This window comes from Ptychodera flava, chromosome 10 (assembly GCF_041260155.1).
Source record: "Ptychodera flava strain L36383 chromosome 10, AS_Pfla_20210202, whole genome shotgun sequence".
Taxonomy (NCBI): domain Eukaryota; kingdom Metazoa; phylum Hemichordata; class Enteropneusta; family Ptychoderidae; genus Ptychodera; species Ptychodera flava.
Genome location: NC_091937.1, coordinates 41008963 through 41036276, shown reverse-complemented (window position 1 = coordinate 41036276; position 27314 = coordinate 41008963). Strand labels below are relative to the sequence as shown.

The 27314-nt window shown below is 37.6% G+C and overlaps 1 protein-coding gene across 1 annotated transcript; it reads left to right on the top strand.

Moving 5' to 3' along the window:
- The first annotated feature begins 6015 nt into the window (after positions 1–6015).
- Positions 6016–24910, top strand: LOC139142809 (apoptotic protease-activating factor 1-like). The gene is given in 5 exon segments (XM_070712977.1): positions 6016–6247; positions 17711–17798; positions 18205–18483; positions 19692–21202; positions 21205–24910. Coding segments are annotated over 2 exon segments (4101 nt in total). The 5' UTR covers positions 6016–6247; positions 17711–17798; positions 18205–18483; positions 19692–20124; the 3' UTR covers positions 24228–24910.
- Positions 24911–27314: the final 2404 nt, after the last annotated feature.

Genomic DNA, 27314 nt, shown 5'->3' with positions numbered 1-27314 from the left:
GAGTGAAATTATTTTTTGAAATGTTTATAAACCATTGCAAGGGAGAGACTATAGGGTCGTATTTGGACATCTTTCATGATGTAAAATACTTTTGTTGTCAAGGATATTGGCGTCATGAAACTACTCAACCATCGGATAAGTAAACACTTTTTACCTCGCGTGCGCATGCGCGCAGCGAGGTTATGTCGCAGCGATGTCTGTCTGTCTGTGTGTCTGTCTGTCTGTTGGTCCATTTTCTCAAAAACGGCTGAACGTATTTCAGTCAAATTTGGTAGACATCTTCAGAATTCAAATGGCTAGAACTGAAAAGGTTTTGGTGGGCGTGGCTTGGATATTAATGAAGTTATGAAAGTTTTAATTTTTCTGTTACGCCGCGTATGACAAGTGAAAACAATCGACTGTTTGAGGGCGCTGTGAAATGTGCTTGTCCAGGTTGGCTACAGCTGGATAGCTCTGGTTTCAACCACGGTCCCTCCGTGTTTCAACTCGTATTGAACATTAAAAATATGATATTTTATTACTCATTCAACTCACTATTCAAGATAAAATATCGTTTAGCAAATTAGCTTCATCCTTGGTAATTGATTGTTTCCCTCGCTGCTCGATCGCCAGAAATGAGTACATACGTTCTTAGCCCTGCGTACGATGCTGTGTGTTCCGCTACAGCTATTAATAGCCCCGCTCACCACAGCCCTGCAAAGACCCGTACGTAGAGTTGGTGACTTCAAATCCATTTTTGGACTTGACGTAAAAAGCCAAATTACTGCCGAAATTCAGCGTTCTTGGGCCCAAGTCATATCCCTGCCTACCGCAGCTACTCGATCGCTTCCAAAAATGCCAGTCTTTTATTCTTTTTTCGTAAATAACCGTCGATGTCGGCAACTCTCTCGCTAGCCCTGCGTACGTACGCAGTGTACGCTGTGCATTCCCTGTGTGCGTTCCTAACACACAGCGTACACTGCGTACGTAATACGTTCTCTACCTAGCCTCATGGCATGGAAGTGCTGATGAATAATAACTTTGGGTCAAAGGTATTGAAGTGTCCAATCAGGTTCGTGCACAGAGTCCAAGGCCATGACCTACTTCATGTACTGCTGCACTGTTTTGATTTTGCTTCGCCAAGAAACGTATTCGTCATTGTCCATAGAAGTATGTTTGCTCTCCTTTGAGGTTGTTTGTGAAACAAATTCCGGGATAGGCCTTGGAATGCATACGATCGGCATCGCGGCAGTGCATGTAGCTAGCCGTACGAGTATGGCGAGAGTGTCCGGCTTTGGCTACGCCGCCTCCCACCTCCGGTAGGCGGCGTAGCCCCCGGCGTAGCCAAAGCCGGACACTGTCGCCATACTCGTAGGGCTATGCATGTAGCGTACCATGCTTGTGTAACTGCCGAGCTCAACGTGCATTCACGGTTGATACTCGTGTACAATCATGATGTGTTCAATTCTGATGAAGATTCATAAGTCTTAGTTTTGCAGTCTTTTTTCCGTACGATAATCCTGACAATACGTGTTACTGTTAGACGAGGTGGCCATTTTATGATAAGTTTCAATACTGCACAGCTACATAGCGTCACTATCGTGTGATCGAGGTACAGCGTTGTTGAACGGGATACAGAAACTCTGCAGAGGGAGAAACGATCGTTGACATGAACAGTCAATGTACTTCAGCACGTAGTCCGCAGATAGCGGATCGAGAAAATAACAGTCTGTGTCTTTTAAGTTGCTTTTCAAGATTGTATTAGCTACAGAACCAACAATGACAAATTTTTCATGAGATTTCCATGTTGGCATTGATGTTAAATCAGGAGCAGTAGGCTAGCTCCTGCCATGCTCCTGCGTACAATAGGTCTGCGTTTCCCGGCGGTACGGTGGTAGGCCGACGGCTTGTACCACACTGTCCAAGGACAGCACGTGGTAGAGGCCGTGTGCACAACCTGTACGCAGAGCTTCGAATACACTAGACAGAGTTCGTGTTTCCGTAAATTAGGCATTGAACTTGACAATATAGGCAATAACCAGAATCATCGACCATCGCCTGACAAGTGCACCATAGTCAGCTGTACATGAGTTGCGTGGCGTGGTGAGCAGGTTCCCATGGGTATTTATTTTTTGAAACGCGTACTTCAAAGGTCACGAACTCATTTTGCTGCTACACGGCGCGGCACAGATGATTGTATCGTTTTTGGCGCATTGAGATACTGTGAAGTAGGTCAACTCGTTCTACATGGCAATTATATGTGAAATATGCAGAATTTATACGCAACGCGACCTCTGCCAGTTAAGAGCCTGCTCAGCCATTTGCACTTGCATCGACAGATATTGTTGGATCATAATTTTTCAAATGGTTTCTTTTCTTTTTTTCATTGCGTAATACAGTGGGGATAATGTCAAATTTAGATAGATTGGATTAATTTCGGGAATAAAAACAATGTAATGTCATAAAAGCCAATACCCCAAGAAGTACTTTACAAAATGTGCACGCGAGGCAATTCAGTTCATATCTGGTTAAATAAAGGGTCATCACCCCATGTTGCTAAGTATAGTCAGTCGATACACAGAATCACAAGACGGTACTGTAATGCAATGGTGTTCTTTCAGATGCTACATATTTATTTGCAAGTTGCCTACGACGTCATTTGTTCTCTCATTTATATGCATAAATAAATATTTGTCCGCATTTTTCGCAAGAACGATGAAAATAAAACCTGCCAGTGTTACAATGGATGCTAAAAGTCACACTAATTCGTATGAATTTATGGCTCGGACTACAAGCTGCAACAACAACCGCACATGCAACAACAAAATTTGAACGAATTTTAGGTAGCGTTTTCCGATGTCACGCGCGTCATTTTCCTCTCATTAATATGCATAAAAAAAAGGACAACGCTGCCTAAAATTCGTACAAATTTTGTTGTTGCATGCACGGTTGTTGTTGCAGCTTGTATAGTCTGAGCCATAAATTCATACCACTTTGTGAGAATTTTAGTACCCATTGTAACACTGGCAGATTTTATTTTCATCGTTCTTGCGGAAAATGCGGACAAATAATTATTTTTTGTTCAAATTCTACATTATGCACTAGAATAAGGATATATTTGAATGTTTCATCCTGTACTTTGCGATCTGATAAGTTCCAAAACTGCGATGGGCAGAAGCTCATGGCAAACACAGTCTGCATAAAATGGCCAAAGTCCGACAGCTTTTGAAGTCAGTATTTTCCTCGGTCGATATAGGAAACAATGAGTGACAAATGGCATCGGACGCACGGACACAGACGCACAGACACACTACGAGAACACCTCGATAAATAGCGTTGATCGCGATTTCATGTTTGCTACCATAGCTGCACGCGCGGGACATAGGACAGCGCTGCCTAAAATTGGTACAAATTTTGTTATTGCATGAGCAGTTGCAAGTTGCAGCCTGTAGTTTGACCCATAAATTCATACGAATTAGTGTGACTTTTTAAGTAGCAATTGTAACACTGGCAGGTTTTATTTTCATCGTTCTTGGGGAAAATGCGGACAAATATTTATTTATGCATATTAATGAGAGAGAAAATGACGTCATTTGCGATCAGTGGTATTTGAACTCTTGGCTTGTTCGTATTTTCTTTTCTTTTTTTCCTTGGATAGAGAAATAGCTAAATATTCAGTAAGCTGGAGTTGATATCATTGATATCGAACATGATGCTCGTATACAGTCAGTGCGAATTAACATGTTTAGAAGATATTGTCCCTGATACATTTGGCTATTTGTGTCCATGTAGGCGAACACCTGAAATACAAGCCTAGAAGAAGTACTTATTTCAAATCAACAACGACTTTTTGGTGTATAGCAAGTGTTGGGTACTTGAAACGTCTGAAATTGCATCGTTTTGCTCATGAGTTTCATTAGGTCGCGTTCAACAAAATGGTGAGGAGGGGGGGCTGGAGGAATCGCGATTGAAATCTTTTTTTTCAGATCCCCCCTCAATACCCACAAAAATTTTCAAGTCCCCCCAATTACCATTTAGCCGCATATTTATTAGGAATGCACGCAGAGTAAAAAAAATATGTAATGTGTCGTTCTGCACGCATATGTTCAACACTACCTCTTATCAGCAGGTTGTAGAGCCATATACCTTGGGCAAGTTCTTGAATTGATTCATTTTTAAATGCATCAGTGAACTTTTTGGATTTCTCAGTCTAAGCCGACTTGAGTTTATCCAACTCTGGCAAGTTCAATGGCACCAGCTGAAAAGCACACACAATGACAGTCATGAGAGAGTATAAAAATTGTGTATTCCTAGCTACGCTTTAACCAAATTGTGAAAAAATAAGCACAGTGACCTACCGAATTTTTTTTTTCAAAAGTACAAGACATATACTTGTTAGATGCCACTTATAAAATGTTTTACAAAATTGACAATACTGGAAGGTTAAAATATTCCATGAAATTAATGTTTTAATCTCAGAAATTTTGGGTCTAATAATGGCAAATTTGATAAAAAATAAAGATTCCATTTAGTCACACATTTTTCCATTTGAATTAAAGTCTTTACTGTTCAAAGTTTTACTTTTGTGTTATTGGTGCAATGAGATGTGAAAATTTCATTCACTGCATGAACTTGAAATGAATGGTTTTATATATTGATTTTAAGTGATTTTAGAAAAACTGACTTTTCATCGTACATCTGTATAAGATCAAGTATGGTGACCCCATCTTTTTTCTCTAATAATTGATTGTTCTCATATGCCAGAATTCAAAAATCCATGGTAACTGTTAGTCCCCTGGTCCTCTATGTGTTGCTCTCGGGCTGGATCTTGTGTACAAGAAGATGTATGTTTCACTGTCAATTGAGTGTCCTATGACCGAAACTCTTCTTGAACTACATCAGAGTCAGAGCTAATATGACATTAAACTGGTCCAATAATCATTTCTATTCAAGGCAATACATTACCAGGTCCATGGGACAATTGTGATTTACAAATTTAAGTAGGACCATCCTGAACCACTGATAATTAGTGTTGGTACCAGGTGTCCGGAATGGGTAAGCGTACCCTGCTAGCATGCTACACCCGTCAGGATTGGTCCTAAAATTTTCTAAATATTTTATGAAAAGATACATGAATCACTGTAATAAGTCGAAGCCGGGAATGCTGTCGTTAATCATTTGTGTGACCGAGGTGTCATATTTGGCAACAATGTCGTCGTATCGACCGTAGAACTTTTTGAAAGTCCTAACGAGTCTTTTTGTTGTGTATCCTTGTCTCAGTACTTTTGATGCCAATGAGCTGTGTCTCAGTTGAAAATCAGCTTGCCAACACAGCCTACGTGTACCGTGCATTTGCATCATTCAATTATCACCAATATTTAGACAAACAGGCTTTGTTGACAAACTGAATATTGTGTTTTTCAGCATGCTGTCACCAAGAAACTGTGTTTGATACATTGCATAGAAATACTGAACAAATTATCAACAGTTGTAGCTCCTACCCCATTACAAGGCCAACTTGTTCTACGAAAATTTAATGGCATTCATACATTTTTAGACTTTTTCGAAATTAAAGACATAAAATACGACAAAACGGTTCTAGATTTTGTTTAATTATTACTAACATTAGAACCATTGGACGACATCAAAATGTTGGGAGTCAAAATATTTTCAGGTCCCCCCTATAGGCAGAGCAAAACTTTCAAGCCCCCCCCCCCGACTACCCCAAAATTTTCGAATCCCCCCTGAATTCCTCCAGCCCCCCCCCCCCATCACTTTTTTTGAACGCGGCCTTAACGCGACGGGAGTTAATAAATATAAACAGTAATCTGTAAATATACTTTTCAAAGTCGAGTCTTACCGAGGTAAAAGACGTTGTAATGTGGTTAGTGCTGTGAATACTGTCATTAGATTCACAATAAACAGTCAGTGTATAATATGTCAAAAAACAGCTGGTGCGCACAGTGTGTATATGTATCAAGTGTATAGTAAGACTATAGGAAAGGTCGTCGCGCATGTCCTTTCGCTTTTCACGTATTGAAGTGTTTCTTTACAACGACTTGCGGGTCAGACAATAGCTATAGCGGTTTTCGTACGATAATTATGCATGGCCAGATCTACTGTGTATGTATGTTTTGACTGATGAACTGTCTGTATGTATATACGACGTGTGTGCGTTGTGACAACCTGATCTGCCCTAGAGTAGGTGTCACTTCACAGACAGGCTGTCTGTCATTTTCAACAATTTGAATAGCTGGTACTCAGACAGGTAGGTAAATGTCCTTAATCCTTGCTCCAGATAGTGATAGATATTGCTTACTTTTTCTGGCGTAGGTCATGATAAATGGGGAGACTTGAACAATTCTCTCTCTCTCTCTCTCTCTCTCTCTCTCTCAGGTAGTGCATCCGGTTTCGTTTTGTAATAAACGATAACGTAACAGCAACAATAACTCAAGGTCACTGCATTGAGATAAACTCGGTCATGTCTTTCAGGCACAATGCACATCAGGCCGGGGGGTATTTATTCGAAATCTCACATTTTCACAATACTTCATTGGCAAACTACCGGCGTGAACAAATTTTGAATCTTGAACAACTGAAGTATTTACCCTCTTGTTCTAGTAAAAATAGAGGTAATATTAGGTTTAGTAGCCATTTTAAATTTCGAATCCTAGCAAATTGGGGAAGGGGTAATTTGCTTCTCCAGTGCCAAAATTTGCACTGTGGCTCTTCAATTTTATTCTGAAAAGTTTTTCAATGTTTCCTTGAAGAAAGTTTGAAAGAAAACTTTTAAAACTGTCACTGAGTTGCGCACACTGCCCGAAGCGGAACTAAAGTGAACAAAAATGCAAGCAAGCATTGATTTAACGTCAGTACATTGACCACTAAAATACTCATTCCACGGAATGAAATGTGACACAAATTGCTATGGTACATGACTGAATGAAACAAAGCGCCTGTATTAGTACTTGTTTCAATACTGCACTCTCTCAACAGTCTCAACCTGGGTTGACGTCGGTATTTTACACTGTAAATAATTGACTGGCTTCGCAATGCAAAACATGCACAAAGGTGTATGGTGTTTACTTTAGCCAGATCCATCTCACGAAGAATTGGCCAAAGTCTGATATAAACATACATCATTCATGTTCAATCACTCTCTGATCTGACGGGTATCTATCACTTGTCGGCCAGTAAAAATGGATTACCTCAGTAATTTTAACAACTGTAATTTGAATGGTGACTGAGGTCACTCATAAATAATTAGCAACCTTTCAGATATGTTAATTTCTGGGTGTAAGGGGTGATGACGTCAATGACTCATGTACCACCGATTAGCGGACGATATGTTTCTTACATTCCTGGCCAGCGGGAGTACGGAGTGTGGGATCGCCGGTGTGGGAAAAATCGATCCCACACTCTAAGAAACCGTCCCACACTCTGTAGTATATTTTACACGAGCTCTGATTGGTTGATAAGCAACCTTTCTTTCCACGCGCAAAATATTATCCAATGGCACGATGAGTAACACACGGACCGAAACTAAAAAACCAGATATGAACTGTAAATGTTCACGTCTTTCATTATATATTGCAGTTATGTGTAAATTTGAACCTTTGCCACATGTTTGCAACTTCATTAAGTATTACGATCAACATAATGAACAATATTCACCAACGTTGGTCGTCAACTTTGGTCTAGTCAATACAGATAAATAACCCTGATTATGAAAGTTCATTAAATATGCAAATAAGGAATTGGCTAAAGTTCAAATGCTTAATGACTTTCTATAGTGTTCTATCATAGTATCTTTAATGTACGTAGCAAGTTTCATCAATTTTGGTTATGTAAATTCAAATATATATCCTTAATTTCGAAAGGTCATTAAATATGCAAATTACGACTTGGATGAAGTAAAAATGCTTAATGACTTTCAATAATGTTAAATCATAGTACCTTCAATATGGATACCAAGTTTCGTCAATTTCGATTGAGTAAATTCAGATATATACCCCTAATTAGGAAATTTCATTAAATATGCAAATTAGTAATTATCTTTCACGTCATCCCTTAAGGTGAAGTACTACGAATTATGTCAGAATTAAGTTGTGGTGTCATTTTCTTGAAACTTTGCACAAATATTTTTGGAAGTTGTGCAATTGCAAAAATGAAATAAAAAATGGGGGTCACCATGCTTGTTTCCATGGAAACGGACGTTAAAATGGCGTCTTTAGAAATAAATAAAAATGATATAATTTACTTAAACTAAAGAAAGCAATTATAAAACGCTTAGCAAATGAGTTAATTTTAATAAATACCAAGACTTAAGATCCATATCTATCGAATGTATAGTTTTCATGATGTTTGTGAAGAAATTTTAACATAAGTATCGGTTACAAAATGACGATATCGAAATTATGTCACTACATAATTTTCGAACTTTCTTCCTGTCGCTTTGAATGGTGTCATTTTGACCAAACTTGGCGAATAAACTCCTGACATAATACCATTTAGTTTACACTTTTAATAAAAGGGTGTCACCACGCTACTTTTTACAATATCTCCAGGTGAATGGGTAATTTGCGCCATATAAATGGGAGAGAAATGTTAATTTTTCGCTCATATTGAATAAAAACCAGCTTCCTAGGGGGTCAAAATATGACAAGGTAATAGGTCACATGTATTTCTAAGACGCTGGGTCAAAAAATTAGGTAAAAGCGCAATTTCAACAATGACAGGCGATGTTAAATACATGTGCTACAAAATAACCCATTTGCGGCAGGCTGTAGTTAAATCTGCGCAGAAACGTTCTAAAGCGTGTGCGCATCCGAATTCGTCGCCCTTCACCTTAATAACTTTCACAGCTGATATATCTTGATGTGATCAACATTTGTAGCAAATCTCATCAAATTGTGTGCAGTCGTTCTCAATATATATCCGTTTTTTATAAAATCATTAATTATGCAAATGAGCGAACAGTAAGCCAGCCACATCCACCAAAAACTAATCAGTTCTTGCCATTTGCAAACTGAATCTATGTACCAGATTTGATTCTGATCTGATGAGCCGGTTTTGAGATATTGAGCACACAGACAGACACACAGACAGACAGACAGACAGACAGACAGACAGACGGACAGACACACAGACACACAGACATCGCTGCGACATATGCTCACGTGTGTCAACACGTGAGCAAAAAAGCAGGTCAGAGTACGGTGACAGACGACAGTGTTGTCACGATTTTGGATAATGTTGTACGTCGTTTGTGACATACTCACAAAAGACGGCCGAATTTACGATATAAGGGGTGGACCATTTGATATCCTGGGGGGGGGGGGTCGGGAAGATTTTCGAAAAAAAAACATTCCCAGCAGATACAAGGGAAAAAAATTCTGCCTTTGGCGACTTATGAAAAAAAAACTGGCCAGCTAATGTGGAAGAAAAAAAAATCCATCACAGTATCAGAAGGAAACCTTTTGGGATGTAACTTTTTCATTTCCGTGCACCCTTCTTGTCTTTCCATAAGCCTCTTGAATCTATTTTCAGTTACATTTGGCTTTTTGAATTGTTCACTGATTTGCTCACGTGTTTACACACGTGAGCATATGTTGCAGCGATGTCTGTCTGTCTGTGTGTCTGTCTGTCTGTCTGTCTGTGTGTCTGTGTGCTCAATATCTCAAAACCGGCTCGTCAGATCAGAATCAAATCTGGTACATAGATTCAGTTTGCAAATGGCAAGAACTGATTAGTTTTTGGTGGATGTGGCTTGCTTACTTTTTGCTCATTTGCATAATTAATGATTTTGGAAAAACCGGATATACATTGAGAACGATTGCACACAATTTGATGAGATTTGCTACAAATGTTGATCACATCAAGATATATCAGCTGTGAAAGTTATTAAAGGGGTGACGTGAAAGACAATTACTAATTTGCATATTTAATGAAATTTCCTAATTAGGCGTATATATCTAAATTTAGTGGATCAAAATTGACGAAACTTGGTATGCATATTCAGGATACTATGATTTAACATTATTGAAAGTCATTAAGCAATTTTACTTCATCCAAATCCTAATTTGCATATTTAATAACCTTTTGAAATTAAGGATATACATTTGAATTTACAAGACAAAAATTGATGAAACTTGCTATGTACATTAAAGATACTATGATAGAACATTATTAAATGTCATTAAGCATTTTTACTTCAGCCAATGCCTAATTTGCATATTTTATGAACTTTCCTAATTAGGGTGATTATCTGAATTGACGAGACCAAAGTTGACAAAACTGGCTATGTGCATTAAAGATACTATGATAGAACACGATAGAAAGTCATTAAGCATTTGAACTTTAGCCAATTCCTTATTTGCATATTTACTGAACTTTCATAATCAGGGATATTTATCTGTCTTGACGAAACCAAAGTTGACGAAACTTGCTATATACATTAAAGATACTATGATACGACGTTACTGAAAGTCATTAAGCATTTTTACTTCATCCAGCTCCTAATTTGAATATTTAATTAATTTTTGAAATTAGGGATATATATTTGAATTTACATGACCAAAATTGATGAAACTTGCTATGTACATTAAAGATACAAGCATTTTTGCTTCAGCCAAATGCTGATTTGTGTATTTAATGAAATTTCCTAATTAGGGATATATTGTTCCTGGTTGGAATGACTATCTTAAAGATGTTCATTCAATTGCACGTGATGCCTTTAAATTATGGCGCGATTGTGGAAAACCCAAGCATGGACCTTTGTTTGATTTTAAACGTCGAACCCATGCCCGTTTCAAGTATGCGTTGAGAGATTGTCGACGTAACAAAAGTCAAATTATTGCTGATACTGCTGGAAAAAGTCTCCGTTGTGGTGATCAACGCCAATTCTGGCGTTCAGTTAACAAGATTAATGCTAAGACTCTACCAAGGCCCAGCAGCGTCAACGGCTGCTGTGGAGATTCAAATATCGCCGAAATGTGGCGGGAACATTATTGTAACCTCTTTAATGATGTGCATAATAACAGGGATCAGAAGTTTGTTTTGGATATGATAGATGATTGTGTAATTGATAATGCAATTCTTGTTTCTCCTTATGACATTCAGTGTGCCATTGGTAAATTACAAAAGGGTAAATCTGCTGGTCCTGATTCACTTTCAGCAGAACACTTTATTCTTGCTAGTACCAAAGTGTCAGTTTTGCTAAGTATGTGCTTTACAGCAATGTTGGTTCACGGTGTATGTCCAAACAGATTTTCTGAAACTATTTTAGTCCCGATTATCAAAGATAAGAATAGTAATATAAGTAGTATAAACAACTATCGTCCGATAGCATTATCGAACATTGCCTCTAAGATAATGGAAGTTGTTATTTTGAGTAAAATTGAGTCGTTTCTAGAAACTTCGCCTTTCCAGTTTGGCTTCAAGAAAGGACATTCAACTGATATGTGTCTTTTCGTTTTAAAGGAAGTTATCAACTACTATAGGAAACATGGAAGTAATGTCATTGTAACTTTCTTAGATGCATCTAAAGCATTTGATCGAGTAAATCATTGGTCACTTTTAAAGAAGTTGATTTCCCGTAAAGTTCCGATCTTTATTGTTAGATTTCTCCTTGTTTGGTATAGAACTCAGTGTATTTTTATTCGTTGGGGCGACTGTGTTTCATCTGGTTTCACAGTTTCTAACGGTGTGAAACAAGGGGGAGTTTTATCACCAAAACTCTTTAATGTTTATGTTGATCAGTTAAGTACACGACTTACAAATTCTTTAACAGGGTGTTATGTAGGGGGTTGCTTCGTAAACCACCTCATATATGCTGACGATATTTGTTTGTTGAGTCCCTCTGTCAAAGGGACACAGAAGCTGGTAAATATATGTAGTAATTATGGTGATATTTACGACATTACTTTTAATACTGGAAAGACTGAATGTTTATGTGTCACTACTGACAAGGCAAGTACTGTTCGTTTGCCCACGGTGTATCTTAATGGTGTTAAACTTGTTTTCGTAGAGAACAAAAAGTATCTTGGTTATATATTAACAACCCACTTCAGAGACGATGCTGACATTGAACGACAGAAAAGATCTTTCTACGTTTCAGCTAATATGCTTCTCAGGAAATTCTGCTCATGTTCTTTTGATGTTAAATGTATGATATTTAAGATTTATTGTCATCATTGTATGGGGCACACCTCTGGTTTAACCATACTGCCAGTGCCCTGAGAAAGTTGAGGGTCGCCTACAACAATGCGGCTAGGATATTTCTAGGATTTGACAAACGGAGTAGCGCAAGTGAAATGTTTGTTACCAATAATTTGTACAACTTCGATGCACTTCGTAGAAAACAAATGTATGGTTTTATGACACGCTTATTGAGAAGTGAAAATATGATCGTTAGGCTGGTACATGATCGTCTTTATTTCATCTCTGATATTTGTAAATTGTGGATCGATTCCCTGTACCTTTGATTTTGTCTTTCTTTACCAACACAGAAAATCATATTTTTGTAATGCTTTAAGAAAATTTTTCTACACGTGAATCATGTATTATATGGACTGATTTAGTCCGAAATAAAGTGAAAATAAAAAAAAAAAATAATACTTGGATTTATTTGATCAAAGTTGGCATAACATGCTATGTACATTGATGATTATACCAGGTTATACCAATATTAAAAGTCATTTCGCACTTACGTTTTCGTGTCAGCTAATTTATAGTTTGCATATCTAATGAGCTTTCAAAGTTTGGCATATATAGTTTGAAGGACTTGACCAAAGGCAATTACACTTGCTATATAAAGTGCTGATACAATGACAACAGTCAAAGAAATTAATTATATCTCTATTTCAGCTAATTGTGTATTTGAATACTTAATGACCTATAGAGTTAATCTGTGGTGAACATTGTTTATTATTTTGATCATAATACTTTCAATGAAGTTGCAAACATGTGGCAAAGGTTCAAATTTACACATAACTGCAATATATAATGAAACACGTGAGCATTTACGGTTCATATCTGGTTTTAGATAAGTGAACACACTCTGTAGATACATGCATATCATCTCTTGTGTGCTGACCAATAAATAATTTTGTTCTCTGGTATGATTGTGACATGGACAGATTTCACTGACAAGTCAAATGACAGAATTTCAGAAGATGTTAAAACAAAACTGTCATCGTCAAGTATTATAATCCGTGGCACATTTTGGCCAACCAATAAACCAATTTGCATTTTCAAAAAAGAAATCGAAATGGAACTAATTTTCAATTTTCAAATGGTTTTATCATCTTGATTATTAACTTTTAGGCCTATTTCTAAATTTAAAATCTTTGGGCCGAGATTGAATTATAGGAAACAGGTATGTATACTGTATATGTACATGGTGTGTATACTGAGGATGGCATTTTGCGGCCATTCAAATTTCCCTCTGACAAACTCTATTTCCAACAATGCACATTTCCGTTTTTTCAATTTCCAATATACCAATGTCCAATTTTCCTATTTCATTTGGGACGTGGCCCAGTATCTTTTCATTACTATGGCGGAAATAACTGTATCGAATTGGAATTAAGGTTACAAGACAAGAAATTGACCTCTTGAATCTAACAATTCTCTGGTGCTTAATAAGCTCAGAACCCCCGTACATTATACATTTTCTGTAAGCCTAGATATAGGGGACGATTTTGGTAATCACAGTGTCACCATTGTTTACATAACTATCACGTGACAGGTAATTTGCATAACCTTTCAAAAATCGGTTTTCCCTATGTTTTGTCTCAATACCTCAAAATATCTAAAAAAGTGTGTCTCGGATTTTTTATATTTTAGTTAGTTTTTACTTGAGCAACATTTTAAAGAAAACAACTAGGGTTAAATTCACCGCTCTGGATATTTTTCAGGCATAAAAATTGTTTAAGAAGATTTAAAAACACTCTGAGACATACTTTGGAAGATCCTTAGGACAGCTTGCACTCACACAAATTTCAGCCACATATCTCAAAGCATTGTAACAAAACATAGGGAAAACCGATTTTTGAAAGGTTATTCAAATTACCTGTCACGTGATAGTTATGTAAACAATTATGACACTATGGTGACCAAAAGGTTCCCCTATATCTAGGCTTTTCGAAAATATATAACTTACGGGGGTTCTGGGCTTATGAACCTCTAGAAAAATGTTGGTTTAAAAGGTCAGTTTCTTGTCTTGGAACCTTAAGGCACAGTGTAACATTTATCTCAGTGTGACCAAATATACTGGGGGAGGGCTTGGTTATGATAATTCGCACAAGATACTTTTAACAATTAGCAGGAATGAGGGACTGGTCAGTTTCTTCGGCCTAGGAGGCCGGTGGATTCATGGGGTCACCCTGTTTTTTACTTTGGTGATGGGGTCACCTATTTTGAAATGCCCAATTGGGGGTCAGTGTGTTTTTAAATTTCGACGCGGGCTCATACTTGCCTAAAATGCATCAAATGCATCGTGCTAGCCATGAATTTCATCATTCAGTTTCATTTTTCGGCGCGCCCTTCGGTGCGTAACTTTAATGATAGTAAGACATATTTTTCAGAGCCCCATCCTAGTATAAAACTTTAATATATCAGACATACATATATCTGAGATATCTGTATGTTTCAAATTTTTCGGCGCGCCCTTAGGGCGCATTTCTTTTAAATATCAAACAATATTTTTCAGCATGCCCTTCAGCTGCATGACTTTCATACATCAGATATATATATATATATCAGAGATATCTGGATGTTTAATATTTTTCGGCGCGCCCTTGGGCGCAGTAATTTAATATATCAGAGATATATGTCAGAAATATCTTGATGTCTGTAAATTGAATATCTGTTTTGCAAAGTGTACTAATCATTATGAAGTCTGTAGTTCATATGAAAAGCATGATAAGTTCCTGACACTTTTCTGTTTCCTCTATGAGAATTCAGTATTAGAAAGCAACATGCACTAATATTTCACAATCAGATTTTTCTTACAACAGTTCTGGACATCTGGTTATGCATAAAAAGAGTGGAGTACATTCACAGCTCATTCAAAATACTGTATTCAAACTTTAGAATTGACACTTTTAAGTTCCTATCTTACAACTGACATGACAACAATTTCATTAAAACACAGAATGACTCAATATTTAAAATATACCCCAAAAATTATATATATATATATATATATATATATATATATATATATATATATATATATATATATATATATATATATATATATATATATATATATATATACCACTTTTTGTTTTAACTTTGTCTTGCGCAGGGGGGGGTCACCCTGTTTTCAAAAGTTGGAATAGGGGGTTCACCCTGTTTTCGAAAGTTGGAATAGGGGGGGTCAGCCACTTTTTGACGTCGGCAAAAATTAATCCAACGCCCCCTCAGGCCAAAGAAACTCATCAGTCCTTTATGTACAAGTCCGTTGATGTATGACAAACAGATTGATTTTGCAACATTGTTGCATTAAAAAACAATTTTATTGAAGGAAAAGTGCAAAAAAATGTCAGGATTCACAAAGGGAAAAAAACATCCAGCGGTACATGTGGAAAAAAAATAATGCCCTCCCCCCCAAAAAAAATCTTCCAGACCCCCCTGGATATCAAATGGTCCACCCCTAACTGGTGAACATAGGCCACTTGGTATATATAGCCATTTTTTCTGTTGGACATCTCATCCGTAGTAGTTGAAGTATCGGCAGTGGAACTCGCAGTTCGCGTTAGTGACATCGAATGCTAGATAGCCGCAAAGTAGGATAGTCGCTGATACAGTTAAACATTAAATGTTTCCAAAGTGAATTTAATGCATTTCGTGGTCATGTGAGAAAAAGAATCTCACACACCAAGGACCTGGGATCAGAATTCTCACACTCTTTGGGGATATTTTGAGCCGCAGGCTCGTGTGAGACAAAATATCCCCAACTTGTGTGAGAAATCTGATCCCAGGTCCTTGGGGGTGTGAGATTCTATTAATCTCCAGTGTGTTCGACGGGGCAAATTAAGGAATGGATAATTTTACCTGGGGAGGGGAAGGTTTGAATTATCGGAGGTAAAAATATTATTTAAAGATCATACATGCTACTTTTTACATAAAAACAGGACCCGATCTCTCAAACATATTGAATGCTGGAAAATAATAATGCATGTTTGGCTACTTCTACACATACTCAATCGCGAGAGGCGAAAAGAGCATGACCTCATTTCTATGGCCCTGCTCCAACCTAGATGTAGTTATCCTTACAATAAAGATATAGTTTTGAGGCCATTCATCCATCAAGCAATATTTCATTATGCATTTGTTGCTCGTAATGCTAGATTTGCAAAGATCGTTATTATGTACACTTTTAGACTGCTACTGTTAGTAATTCACTCTTACTAAACTATCTGTTTCAGAACAGTAACTATATTAAGCGACTCGTAAATATCGTTGTAATAAACTATAGTTCAGTTTCTCTCCTGTCGGACATTAATATAGTCTGGGCTCTAGATCCCTTTGGTTTCTACACCACAATAAGTCGACCTAAATGTGCTCATACGTCGAGCACAACCGAGGACAAAGTTTGAAACATACCTTGCTAACTCTCCGCATAGACAAGCCCGATTAGAGGTCGGATACACAGTCAACACAGATAATCAGGAACAGCCAATTCAGCTGCCAATTGTTTTGAGTTTTGTTTTCATGTAAATATACGTAAACAAGGTTTGTGAATAACGCTTAAATTTAGAGAAGAAAATGAAAGCTGTTCGCTGCGTATACGTCCCTCACGCTATGATCTGGCAAAGAATTTACAGTTCACCAAGTGGCCTTTTCCAAATTTTTTTTGAGAAAAAATCCCCGAAAATAGGGGAATATATTTTGTACGCGAATAGCTTTGTTGGATGCCCCTGTTTAATGATGATTTCGGATGACTTAAATGATGATTCTAGTCTCTCTCATTTCACACAAAGAGTTGCGATTCTCTAAGGAGCAGTGGCCTGTATATTGCTATCATTAGCAGGGTCCCATCAACATTATATTTGTGAGTTATTCTTTACTTGATCAATACTATTTTACTACAACATTTTACTGCTCATAAATAACTTGGTTTGGTCTCCTTCTTTGTTGACCCGGAAATTCACATAAAATTGCTAATTACTCATGTAACAAGGTATCCATTTATGATTTCAGTCTTTTACGCGCGATTAGTGTAAAGCACATGACTGCCATGTGCACAGACTGTGCCTGAAAACCAGACTGCTCATCCCTCACCAATCAATGAAATTCAATCACTGATACATGGATTTTAATCTTGCCTTTTCACCTCGAACTACCGAAGGAATATTAAAAGGTGTAATACATTTCCGAACAATATTAAAAGATTAAGTCTTAGATTGAGAGCATTCAAAGGTAGTTGTGAGTTATTCGAGTTAAATTCACACATTCTCTCATCGACAACTTTGGTTTCGAATACAAATTGACTTTATGAACACCAAAACAAAGCAAAGGGTTTTCTCAGGCAAGTTAGTAGACGAGTTCCTGAGTTTCATGACGCTTCAAGCACGTTGCCATGTAGACATTTTAACATATACGGCTGAACTATGGCACGAAATAAGCAGAATAAATAAACTGATCATTTAAAATGAAACTACCATTAAAATCAGAACAGGAGAACCCCAGTTTCACCATTTTTCCCGCTCTACCTCTCTAGTGAAAGAAGTTAGACTGTAAAGTACGCCCTCTACATGGTATGCCGGATACCTGAAAGTGACGTTCGGTTGTGCAAAGTATCATCATGGGTGAGTAAGCCTACATACTATTCCCTCCTTTGCAGAGATCCTATGAACGATTAATAATTTAATTTAATATATTTTACATATATCGTTGTATCATCATAGTTTACAAATAAAATGAGCAACATGTAATCTTAAATAAAAGTAAACATGCATAGATAATCTTATTCCTTATGTTCGACGTTTGAGAATAGGAAATGAAATTTATCTTTAAAACATAAATCAAGTTGGTAAAATTTTCAGTTACCTCTCAGCTGGAATTATATTCAATCATAATTGAATTCTACGAGTAAGATTAAATTTACTTCTGAATTACACTCAACACTCCATTGAGTCATATTTTGAGAAAGTTTAAAGTGGCTACGTGATTGAATTATAATACCAATCTATTATTATTTCAAAATATCCGCAGAAGGGCGTGTTGTCCCAAGTGAACTGATTCACAAACTTGGACATGACCTTACAATGCAACAATGTTTGGATCTTGTGAGACACCTGGACCTGCCACATCATATTATCGAAGACGTCAAGGGCAGACGAAACACACCAATCAATGTCGAGGCATTTAACTCTGAACTGTTATTGGGGTTGCTCAACCACCGTAGGGATACAAATGTGACCCATCTCATCGATGGATTATCAGAAATTGGTCGAGTTGATTTGGTTGAAGAATTAGAAGCGTACATAGCCGGTAGGTTTATATTTCCCGGTGTTTTTTTATGACATAATAACGATTTTAAATGGTGGAATAAATGTCAGTAAAATAACAGGAGGAATGTCTCAAGAAGAATGGCACAAGATTAGTATTTTTGGAGAGTATCAAAAACCATAAACTAGTTGACCTTAGGTGAAGATATCGAATTTACCCGTTAAAAGAAACAGATCTGATTGTAGTTTATCCGACTGATCCTATTTACTGTTCAGTGCGAGACGAGAACATGTGAAAGACTTTACGTTATTCGTTATTGAGTGATTTATTGAAAAAAGAATTTTCAAATCTCAAAAATGGTGCAAGATCTATATAGTCAATTCTTATTAGAGTGTCTGACTCAAAAAGTTATAATAATAATAATATTAAAATTTATTTGTAAAGCGACAAACTCCACAGAAAGTGATCACAGCCGCTGAAAGATACATTACAATAAGAAAATGGATAACTAATAAAAATATAATTGATCGAGAAAGTTAAAAACAAGCAAAATCATAAAAAAAGTCTAATCAATAGAGAAAGCCAATTTAAAAAGGTGTGTCTTAAGCATACGTTTTAAAGTATTAAATTATTACAAGAACGAATATTTGTAGTATTCTATCTCTGTTTTACATTTGATGTACGTTTTGTGTTGCAAACGTTTGCTTATACCTGTTCACGGAAACAGGAAACATTTTGCCTTACACTCAAGACCAGGACCGTAGCCTGCCGAGGTAGGGGGCAGCCCCAAGGAATTTTTCACTCTGTCAATGTGTAAATGTATGTAAATTACTAAGCTGAACTACCTCTATTCTGCCCCCCACCCCCTGGCTATTTGGTCTGCCTACGGCCCTGAAGAGATCATGCAAAACACTAGATTCAGAGACTAAATTAAACTCTTCAGTTGTCATTTGGGACACAGAAACAGGCAGTGTATGTGGAGAAATGGAATAAACACTCTCGAAGTCCTACAGAATGATATATTTGGCAGTTGGCAGCAGTAAAGATTACAATCTCTAGAATAATTCAATTATGCATGATGAGGATTTTTTAAAATTTCTTAAAAGGATGAACAATATATTTTTACACTAAAGAAAATCTTCCTCTGGGTGGATTTCCCCCGACCCTTCTTCTATGTAATCATGGGCAAGAGTATTACGTTAAGTAAACCTCTGGGTATGGTCGTGAAGGTGCATATGTTCTTTTTTCAGATGGTATACATGGAATGGATCTTCTTCCAAGCGAATACGTGGAGAGACCAGATCATATCGAGCCGTTACTCCAGTTGGTCAAGCAAGCGGGTTCAGCTCCCATTGGAATAAGTGATGGTGTCAGGCATTTTAAGAGACCAGAAGCTGTCGGCATAAAAGGTCTTGGCGGCACTGGAAAGACAATATTAGCTCAGGCTCTTGCCTACGAAGTACGAAAACAACTGAACAAAGAAGTTGTTTGGTTAACATTGTCACAGGAACCCGATATTCCGAACCTTTTAGCTGAAATTTGTTACTATCTAACAGGTGAGACAACTGCCTTTCCAAACGAGAAAACTGGACAAAGGTGGTTGCGAGCTTTCACAAAAAGAGGAAAATTTTCTTGATACTGGATGACGTATGGAACGGGGAACACGTTCGCCCCTTCAATGTCATGGGACCCAATTGTAATATACTTATTACAACACGGTCACAGACAGTTCTCAAATTTGTCAGGGCTGAAGGTCATGTGGTAGACAAACTGGAAGCTGATCATGCCAGAAAGATGTTACTAAACTACGCTAATATAAGCGAAGAAACGGTTCAGCAGAACAATATGCATACGTTGGTCAAGAATATACTCCTTAGTTTGAAGCTATTTCCTCTTGCCTTAGCTGTCATCGGGTCTTCTTTGCGGGACACGGAAAGAGGCCCAGTGTATGTTGAGAAATGGAAAAACACTCTCGAGGACTTACAGAAAAGGCAAGCATTTTGGGAAAAGACAGAGAATGTAAAACTCTGTGATTACAACAACACGTTGATGGGTGCCTTCGATGTAAGTTTTGACTTCCTGGGGCGGACTGGTCAGCCATTTGATGCTGGTAGTCTAACTCTAGTGCAGGAGAGGCTCTTAGATCTCGCGATTTTTCCTGAAGATGTTGCTATTCCCAGATCCGTGCTGGCCATGTTGTGGGGTATCTCTTTGCAAGAGGCTGAGAAGGACATAGAGGAACTGGTAGATTCATCATTTGTTACTCGTGCGAAGGATCCAACTATGTTAAAAGTTCACGATTTGGTCTTACAGTATGTAAAATACAGGCATGAAGAAGTGCACGGTGATGGATCTTTGCAAGGTCGCCACTGTCACTTGTTAAACTGCTATCAGCAAAGTGTTGAGCAGGAACATGTGCAATGGTGGAACGTTACCAACGATAATTATGTCTATAGAAATATACTACATCACTTGTTGGAAGCTAACAAGTGGACTGAAGCCGAGTCACTGCTGCTGAACTATTCATGGGTAGTCAAGAAACTCAACGAAACTGACATTGCTTCGTTGATATTTGACTATGAATACTTCCAGTCGATTATATCCCCTCAGCAAGAAGTTAAAAACGGTATTAAGCTAATTCACACAACATTGACCTTCACCGCAAGGGTACTTGCCATTGATAAGAAACAACTCCCTACTCAATTGCTTGGCACCTTGGTCACAGCTGGAGATGTGGATGTTGATTTGTTTCTTCACCAGTGAGTGAAGAAGACCAGTATTTCAACCGTCCGCTTGCTCTTGAACCCCTCACTCCATGCCTGACACAGTCAGGGGGATACCTAATAAGATCTATGGCTGAAGAAACAGCTACTGTTTTGTGTATTGCATTTACCCATGGGTATGACACACCACGTATAGTTTATGGCACTGGTAAAGGGATTGTTACACTTGTTGATGTCAAGACCGGAAGAGAAACTGTTCTCAGTACCAAGAAAGATGCCCATCAGGGAAGTATATTTGCGGTCGCTCTTCATCCTCACAATCATTTTGCCATCACAGGGTCATTTGACAATACCTTGAAGTTATGGCCACTTGATAATGACTTATATTCCGTCACAACATTTCATGGTCACACAGACCACATTTATTGTGTTGCCATGTCACTTGATGGAAAATTTGTTGTGTCTGGCTCTAGAGACCAGACAATAAAGAAGTGGGACATCACTAGCCAAGAGTGTGTTCTGACCATCAGTAGCAACCATGGCACTGTACGGCAAATTTGCATCACTACTGGTGACGATAGTGTGGTTGCAGGTTCAGAAGATGGTTGTGTGCACTTGTTCTCGCTGGTAAATGGTCGGAAGATACTCGAATTTACCGGAGAAGTTGTTCCCCTAGAATATATTGCAATCACACATGACAACAAGTGTGTTCTAGCAGTAGGGAGAAATGGTGTTGCTCAACTTTTAAATCTTAAGAGTGGAGATTTAAAAGTCAAGCTGAACGGCTACATAGGACATGTAGTCACATGTGTCATAGCAAAAGATGACAGGCATGCCTTTACTGGTGGCGCTGATGCAGCAATAAGGATGTGGTCACTTGAAACAGGTCATGAAATTAGAATCTTTCAGGGTCATTCTGGGTATATCAGATGTCTTGGTCTATCTCCAGATGGCAAAATATTAGCTTCTGGATCAGAAGACTGCTCGCTAAAGATTTGGAACTGTGATCCTAAATTCAATATTACAGCAACAGAGCAGAAGGGCCACACTGCTGCTGTAAGTGCCATTGCAACAAGTGCATATCAGAAAAAGGTTGTGACAGCATCACATGACTTCACAATCAAAATATGGGACACTGTCTCATATAGTGATCTGCATGAAATAAAAGGGCATGAAGACATCGTCAACTGTGTTACGATATCAGATACTTGTGGTTATGTCATTTCTGGATCAATGGATAAGACAATTAGAGTTTGGGATATAAGAAATGGCCTTGGTATCAATGGTAGTCCCTTACGTGGACATGAGCACCCTGTCACAGCCTTATGTCTTACCAGGTTTAATCACAGTGAAGTTTTGTTGTCAGGGTCTGAAGATAACATCATATGCCTGTGGAATTTATCTGACCTCCATAAAATGTTGTCTGTAGAGGCAAATTGGCATGGAGTGAGAAATATCATGGCCAAAGATAATGTTGAAGCCTGTATAGTTACAGTAGCATTTTCTGAGAGCATTCAGCAGTGGAACTTGGCAGATATGTTTACAGTTGACGGAACTAAAAAACAGTACAAAGCTGTTTCGAGCAATATTGCATACAGGTATCCAGTCATTCCAGCAATGAAAAATGGATTTATAGTCGCCTGGGATGAAATGAGTAGAATACGCCATTGGAATCTAGAAAATTCCATTGAATCAAGAGAAAAATGTGGACTTGAAGACGATGATCTCGCGACAGCTCTGTATCTCGACACAAGTGGAGCTTTCCTCATCGTTGGTAGTGAACGTGGTGAAATTAACTTGCTTGGGTTGGGCAACTCAGATATGTCAATGGGAAGGTTATGCCAACCATCAAATGATCCCAGTAAGGTAACTGCACTAACCATGTTTGAAGACCAGTCAAACTCTATTGAAGGAGAAGTATTCTTCGCAGGTTTTGATGATGGCACCCTCTATAGCTGGAAAACAAAAGAGAAAAGATGTACATTTAAGTGTGGTACAAGAGCATTTCATAATGAAGATAATCAAAAGGAACTGTCCTCCCTCGAGGTGTCTGACTACACCCACATCGGATGTGTCCAATCAACAGTTACAAATCTTGTGGCTTTTCATGATGATGGAGTGGTAAAGCTTCTCTCGACCAATAACAAGGATTCGTCCATTCTCATCTGGAATGTGGACACAAAGGAACAGTTTAGAAGGCTTGAAGGCCATACTGATGTCGTTACATCATGTCTCATCTTAGGGAATGGAAAGATCTTGTCAGGGTCTCTCGATGGTACTGTTAGATGTTGGAACCTACAGAGGAATGAGAGCCAGCAGCTTAGTCGCCATCCACCCGGTGTTAAGTCCATGACATTGGTACCAGATATGAAGCATTACATTGTTGGCACAAACAGGAACTTTGTTGAAATCTGCGACGCTGCGTGTGGAAGTGTTGTTGAAACTTTGCCTTTGGGGTCCAAATTCAACATGCGAAAATTGGTAGTGTCCCATGATGGAACTAGGTTAAACTGTTGCTATGAAAATTATGCAGCATCTTCCCACCACCTTGGTAAATTTGTGGCGACTGGAAAAGACCAATGTGGGGCCATCAAAGAGACAAGAGAACTATCTATGGTCGGCCATCAAAATGAATGGGGTAATATAACGGCTTTCTCTTCAGATGGGACAAATGTTCTGTCTAGTTCAACTCACTGTGGTTTGAAGGTATGGGATGCTGATAGTGGACAGGTGCTGGGTTATATTGGTAGAAGAATAGATGGCATGAATAGCATTACCAGTGACAGCAGTCAATCAGGTGGGACACAACAAGGGCATAGCCGTATGGTCACTGCTGTGAAGTCATACAAGGACAATTTGATCTTGACTGGGTCTTATGACAAGACTTTGAGGGTGTGGAAGATAGAGAAAAATCCTGCTGAAATGTTCACTAGTCACTTGAAGAACATATTTTACTTCGAACACGCTGTCACTGTAATTGACGTCTGCAATGAAGACACTCTCTGTGTTGGTCTCCTTAGTGGACGAGTGTGCTTCATAAAATTAAACAACATAGACTTGTGAGATCTGTAAACATCTCGACTTGAACTATTCGGGCATTTAAAGTTAATGGCTACTGCAATGAAAAAGAATCGAACCCTCTAGTATAATTATTGTTGTCGTTACATTTATTATTATTATTATTGTTTTTGTTGTTGTTGTTGTTGTTGTTATCGTTGTTATTGTTGTTATTGTTGTTGTTATATTGTCGACTTTGCTGTGGTTGTTGTAGGCAGGCACCACAGGTGTCTCACCATGCCCAGTGAAAATCAAGGGACCTTTAGCTTGTTTCTGTGAAACCCCCTTTCTTAACTGACGTTGCAGGCTGTCATTATAGTCATCTAGTCTTGTAGCAAAGACATTTTCAATCAAAAGAACTTTGACTGATTACTGAGTGCCACATACGTCTGTTAAGCAGTTTGTTTGCTCCTCCTTGATATCGTTTGAAAAGGCAATAAGGTGTTATTTATTTTAAAGTAAATGAATGCAGCATTATAAATACCGGGTACTACATGTCAAAAAGTTAAGCGTTTTGGTCCTTTATGATCAATTTAATTGAAAAGCCAAATTTTCCATACACAGATTTTAAATGTGTATCGCCAGTATGTGTAACAATGCAAATAAAGGTTTTTAAGTACATATGCTATTATTTTGTAGTATACAAATAAAATGCAGTGCTCAATGATCTGTAAATTCTTAAGTTATTGTTTATATTTAAGACTACAGGAAGTCTGTACATAATATGTAATTTATTAACTGTTTATCGTGTTATAATATTTGTGAATATACACGATAAATAATGTACTTTAACAACACAAGGATGAAATAAATCATAAACTTTAATAAGTTGCTATTGTGATTTGATAACTTAATCTCTCTCTCTTTCTCTCTCTCTCTCTCTCGTTAGATAGATAGATAGATAGATAGATAGATAGATAGATAGATAGATAGATAGATAGATAGATAGATAGATAGATAGATAGATAGAACATACATACATACATACATACATACATACATACATACATACATACATACATACATACATACATACATGTGAAATGTATATATGTATACGCGCGTGTATATGTTTGTTTGTCGACTTGTTGTTACAAGTGACATCGATTGACACATAAAGGTGTGTAGGTTGTGCAATTTGAAAAATCTGGAAGCACAGGGAATGAAAGGTTTCTTACAAAACTCGCACAGCGAGTGAAGGTTTGTCGCAACTAAAATCATTTATTTAAATCTTTTAATTTGCAATAGCGCGCTGAGTCTGCTATGCACTGCTTTGCTGCAAAGCAAGAAAGGAGAAGAGAGCCTGCGTTGAAATAGCCATCGCCCGATCAAGAATGCTAGGTCGGCCTTGTATGTCTCCCAAGCCAGTGTTTGAGGGGGTTTGACGGGATAAATACAGTTTTCTATCGAAGATGGATGTGGTGTTTGAAAATCAATTACTGGATCGGGTTTGATCACTTTATCAATATCCAACCTACATGCATATGAGCTCAAAATTCCAGTGAAACTCTCTAAAAAAACACACCTGACAGATGACAAAGCGCGAGGAAAGTGCAATCTGATGCTTTATGTTACAAAGCTTAGGTACACAAATATTTTTTTCCAAGTCATAATACATATCAAGCTGAAGCCTATTCTTCGCCATTACTTTTGACTTCATAAACAAAAACATAAACCTCGAAACTAGACCGAACACTGCTAAGTACATCATTATAAATATTCATTTTAAATGTAAACGGAAATTGATGTCTAATTATGTATACTTAAAGCCCCTGTAGCTGTAACTCTTGAAACGTGTTGACCTGGAAAAGGCTTTCTATTTTCCCTGGTTTTCTTTACATTCTACATATTTAAAGGATGTAGTCCTATACTACTGAAAAATTGGACAAGTAAATTTAAATTCTAACCGTTATTTTGATTTCCCGCAATTTTTAAAAACTGGTAATATTACAAAGAAAACAAAGCATATGATGTCCCCGTGGAAAACATTCAGCAATATGCATTATATTGGACTACTCTGTTGTTTCTGTGAAGATTCCAATGCATATATAAACAACGTATAGTGTGTTTGCTTTATTTGCATGAGGGCGCCATTTTACGTTTTGGCAAACGTTTATTATTTATCTCGCTCAAAATTGCACATGCAGTCCCAGTGGACAGTTTATTCTACTTGTATAAACACCCCTCAATGAGTACATTCCCATGAACTTGTGTTAGTTGGGAAGTAAAATCACAAAAATAATGCTAAAAGATACAGCTATTGGGCCTTTATGACTTGAAATGACTTGAGAATATAAGTCACTGATTTATGGTGCATTAACAGACAACAAGTCACTTAGAAATTCAGAATGACGTGTTGTACAAGACAAGAGACAGATAAGTATGAGATTGAGAAGACATATTTGAGCATAGCAAACGGAAATTGACTCTTGCAAAACATATTTGACGGAAGCAATTGTAAATATGAGCAAAAATTATCAAGCTACAATTACAGGTTCAGAATAGTCCAACTTAATGTTGAAACCAATAAATATCTTACAGACCTGGTAATGTTTTACCTACATGTATAGAGAATATTATAATTGAACCAATTTTTATGTCACATGACAAAGAAAACCGGTTGTGCTTACATCTGCAGTTTGTAACAGAGACTGCAAATTCGAAGTCGATATTAATGTTATTGTGTTTCTAATGAAAGTTTAGCAAAATACTCAAACTCTATCAAGTGCTTACCGAAAAAGATTTTTCATTTAATATTTTGACGGAAATCGATTCATTGTCTGTGAAATTATATACAACAAAGAGAATGAAAGAACCCTTATAAAACGAACCATCGATATTGCATCAAGAGATTAGATTTTCGCCAACTTCAATTGTCTTTTTAATGTCATCGCCCTCAACGCCGAATGTTTGAGACCAAGTTGTCTGAATTTTCGTCTTGATGTTGGGGACGTTGCAACTTTTAATGCAGAGCAAGCGTTATTGTTAGGCTGACATATGTAATATGTATTGCTTCATGAGTGTTCTCTTTCAGAATGTATACATTTTTGAGATTTATCTCAAATGAAGATCGCAATACAGCAAAGCTATTGA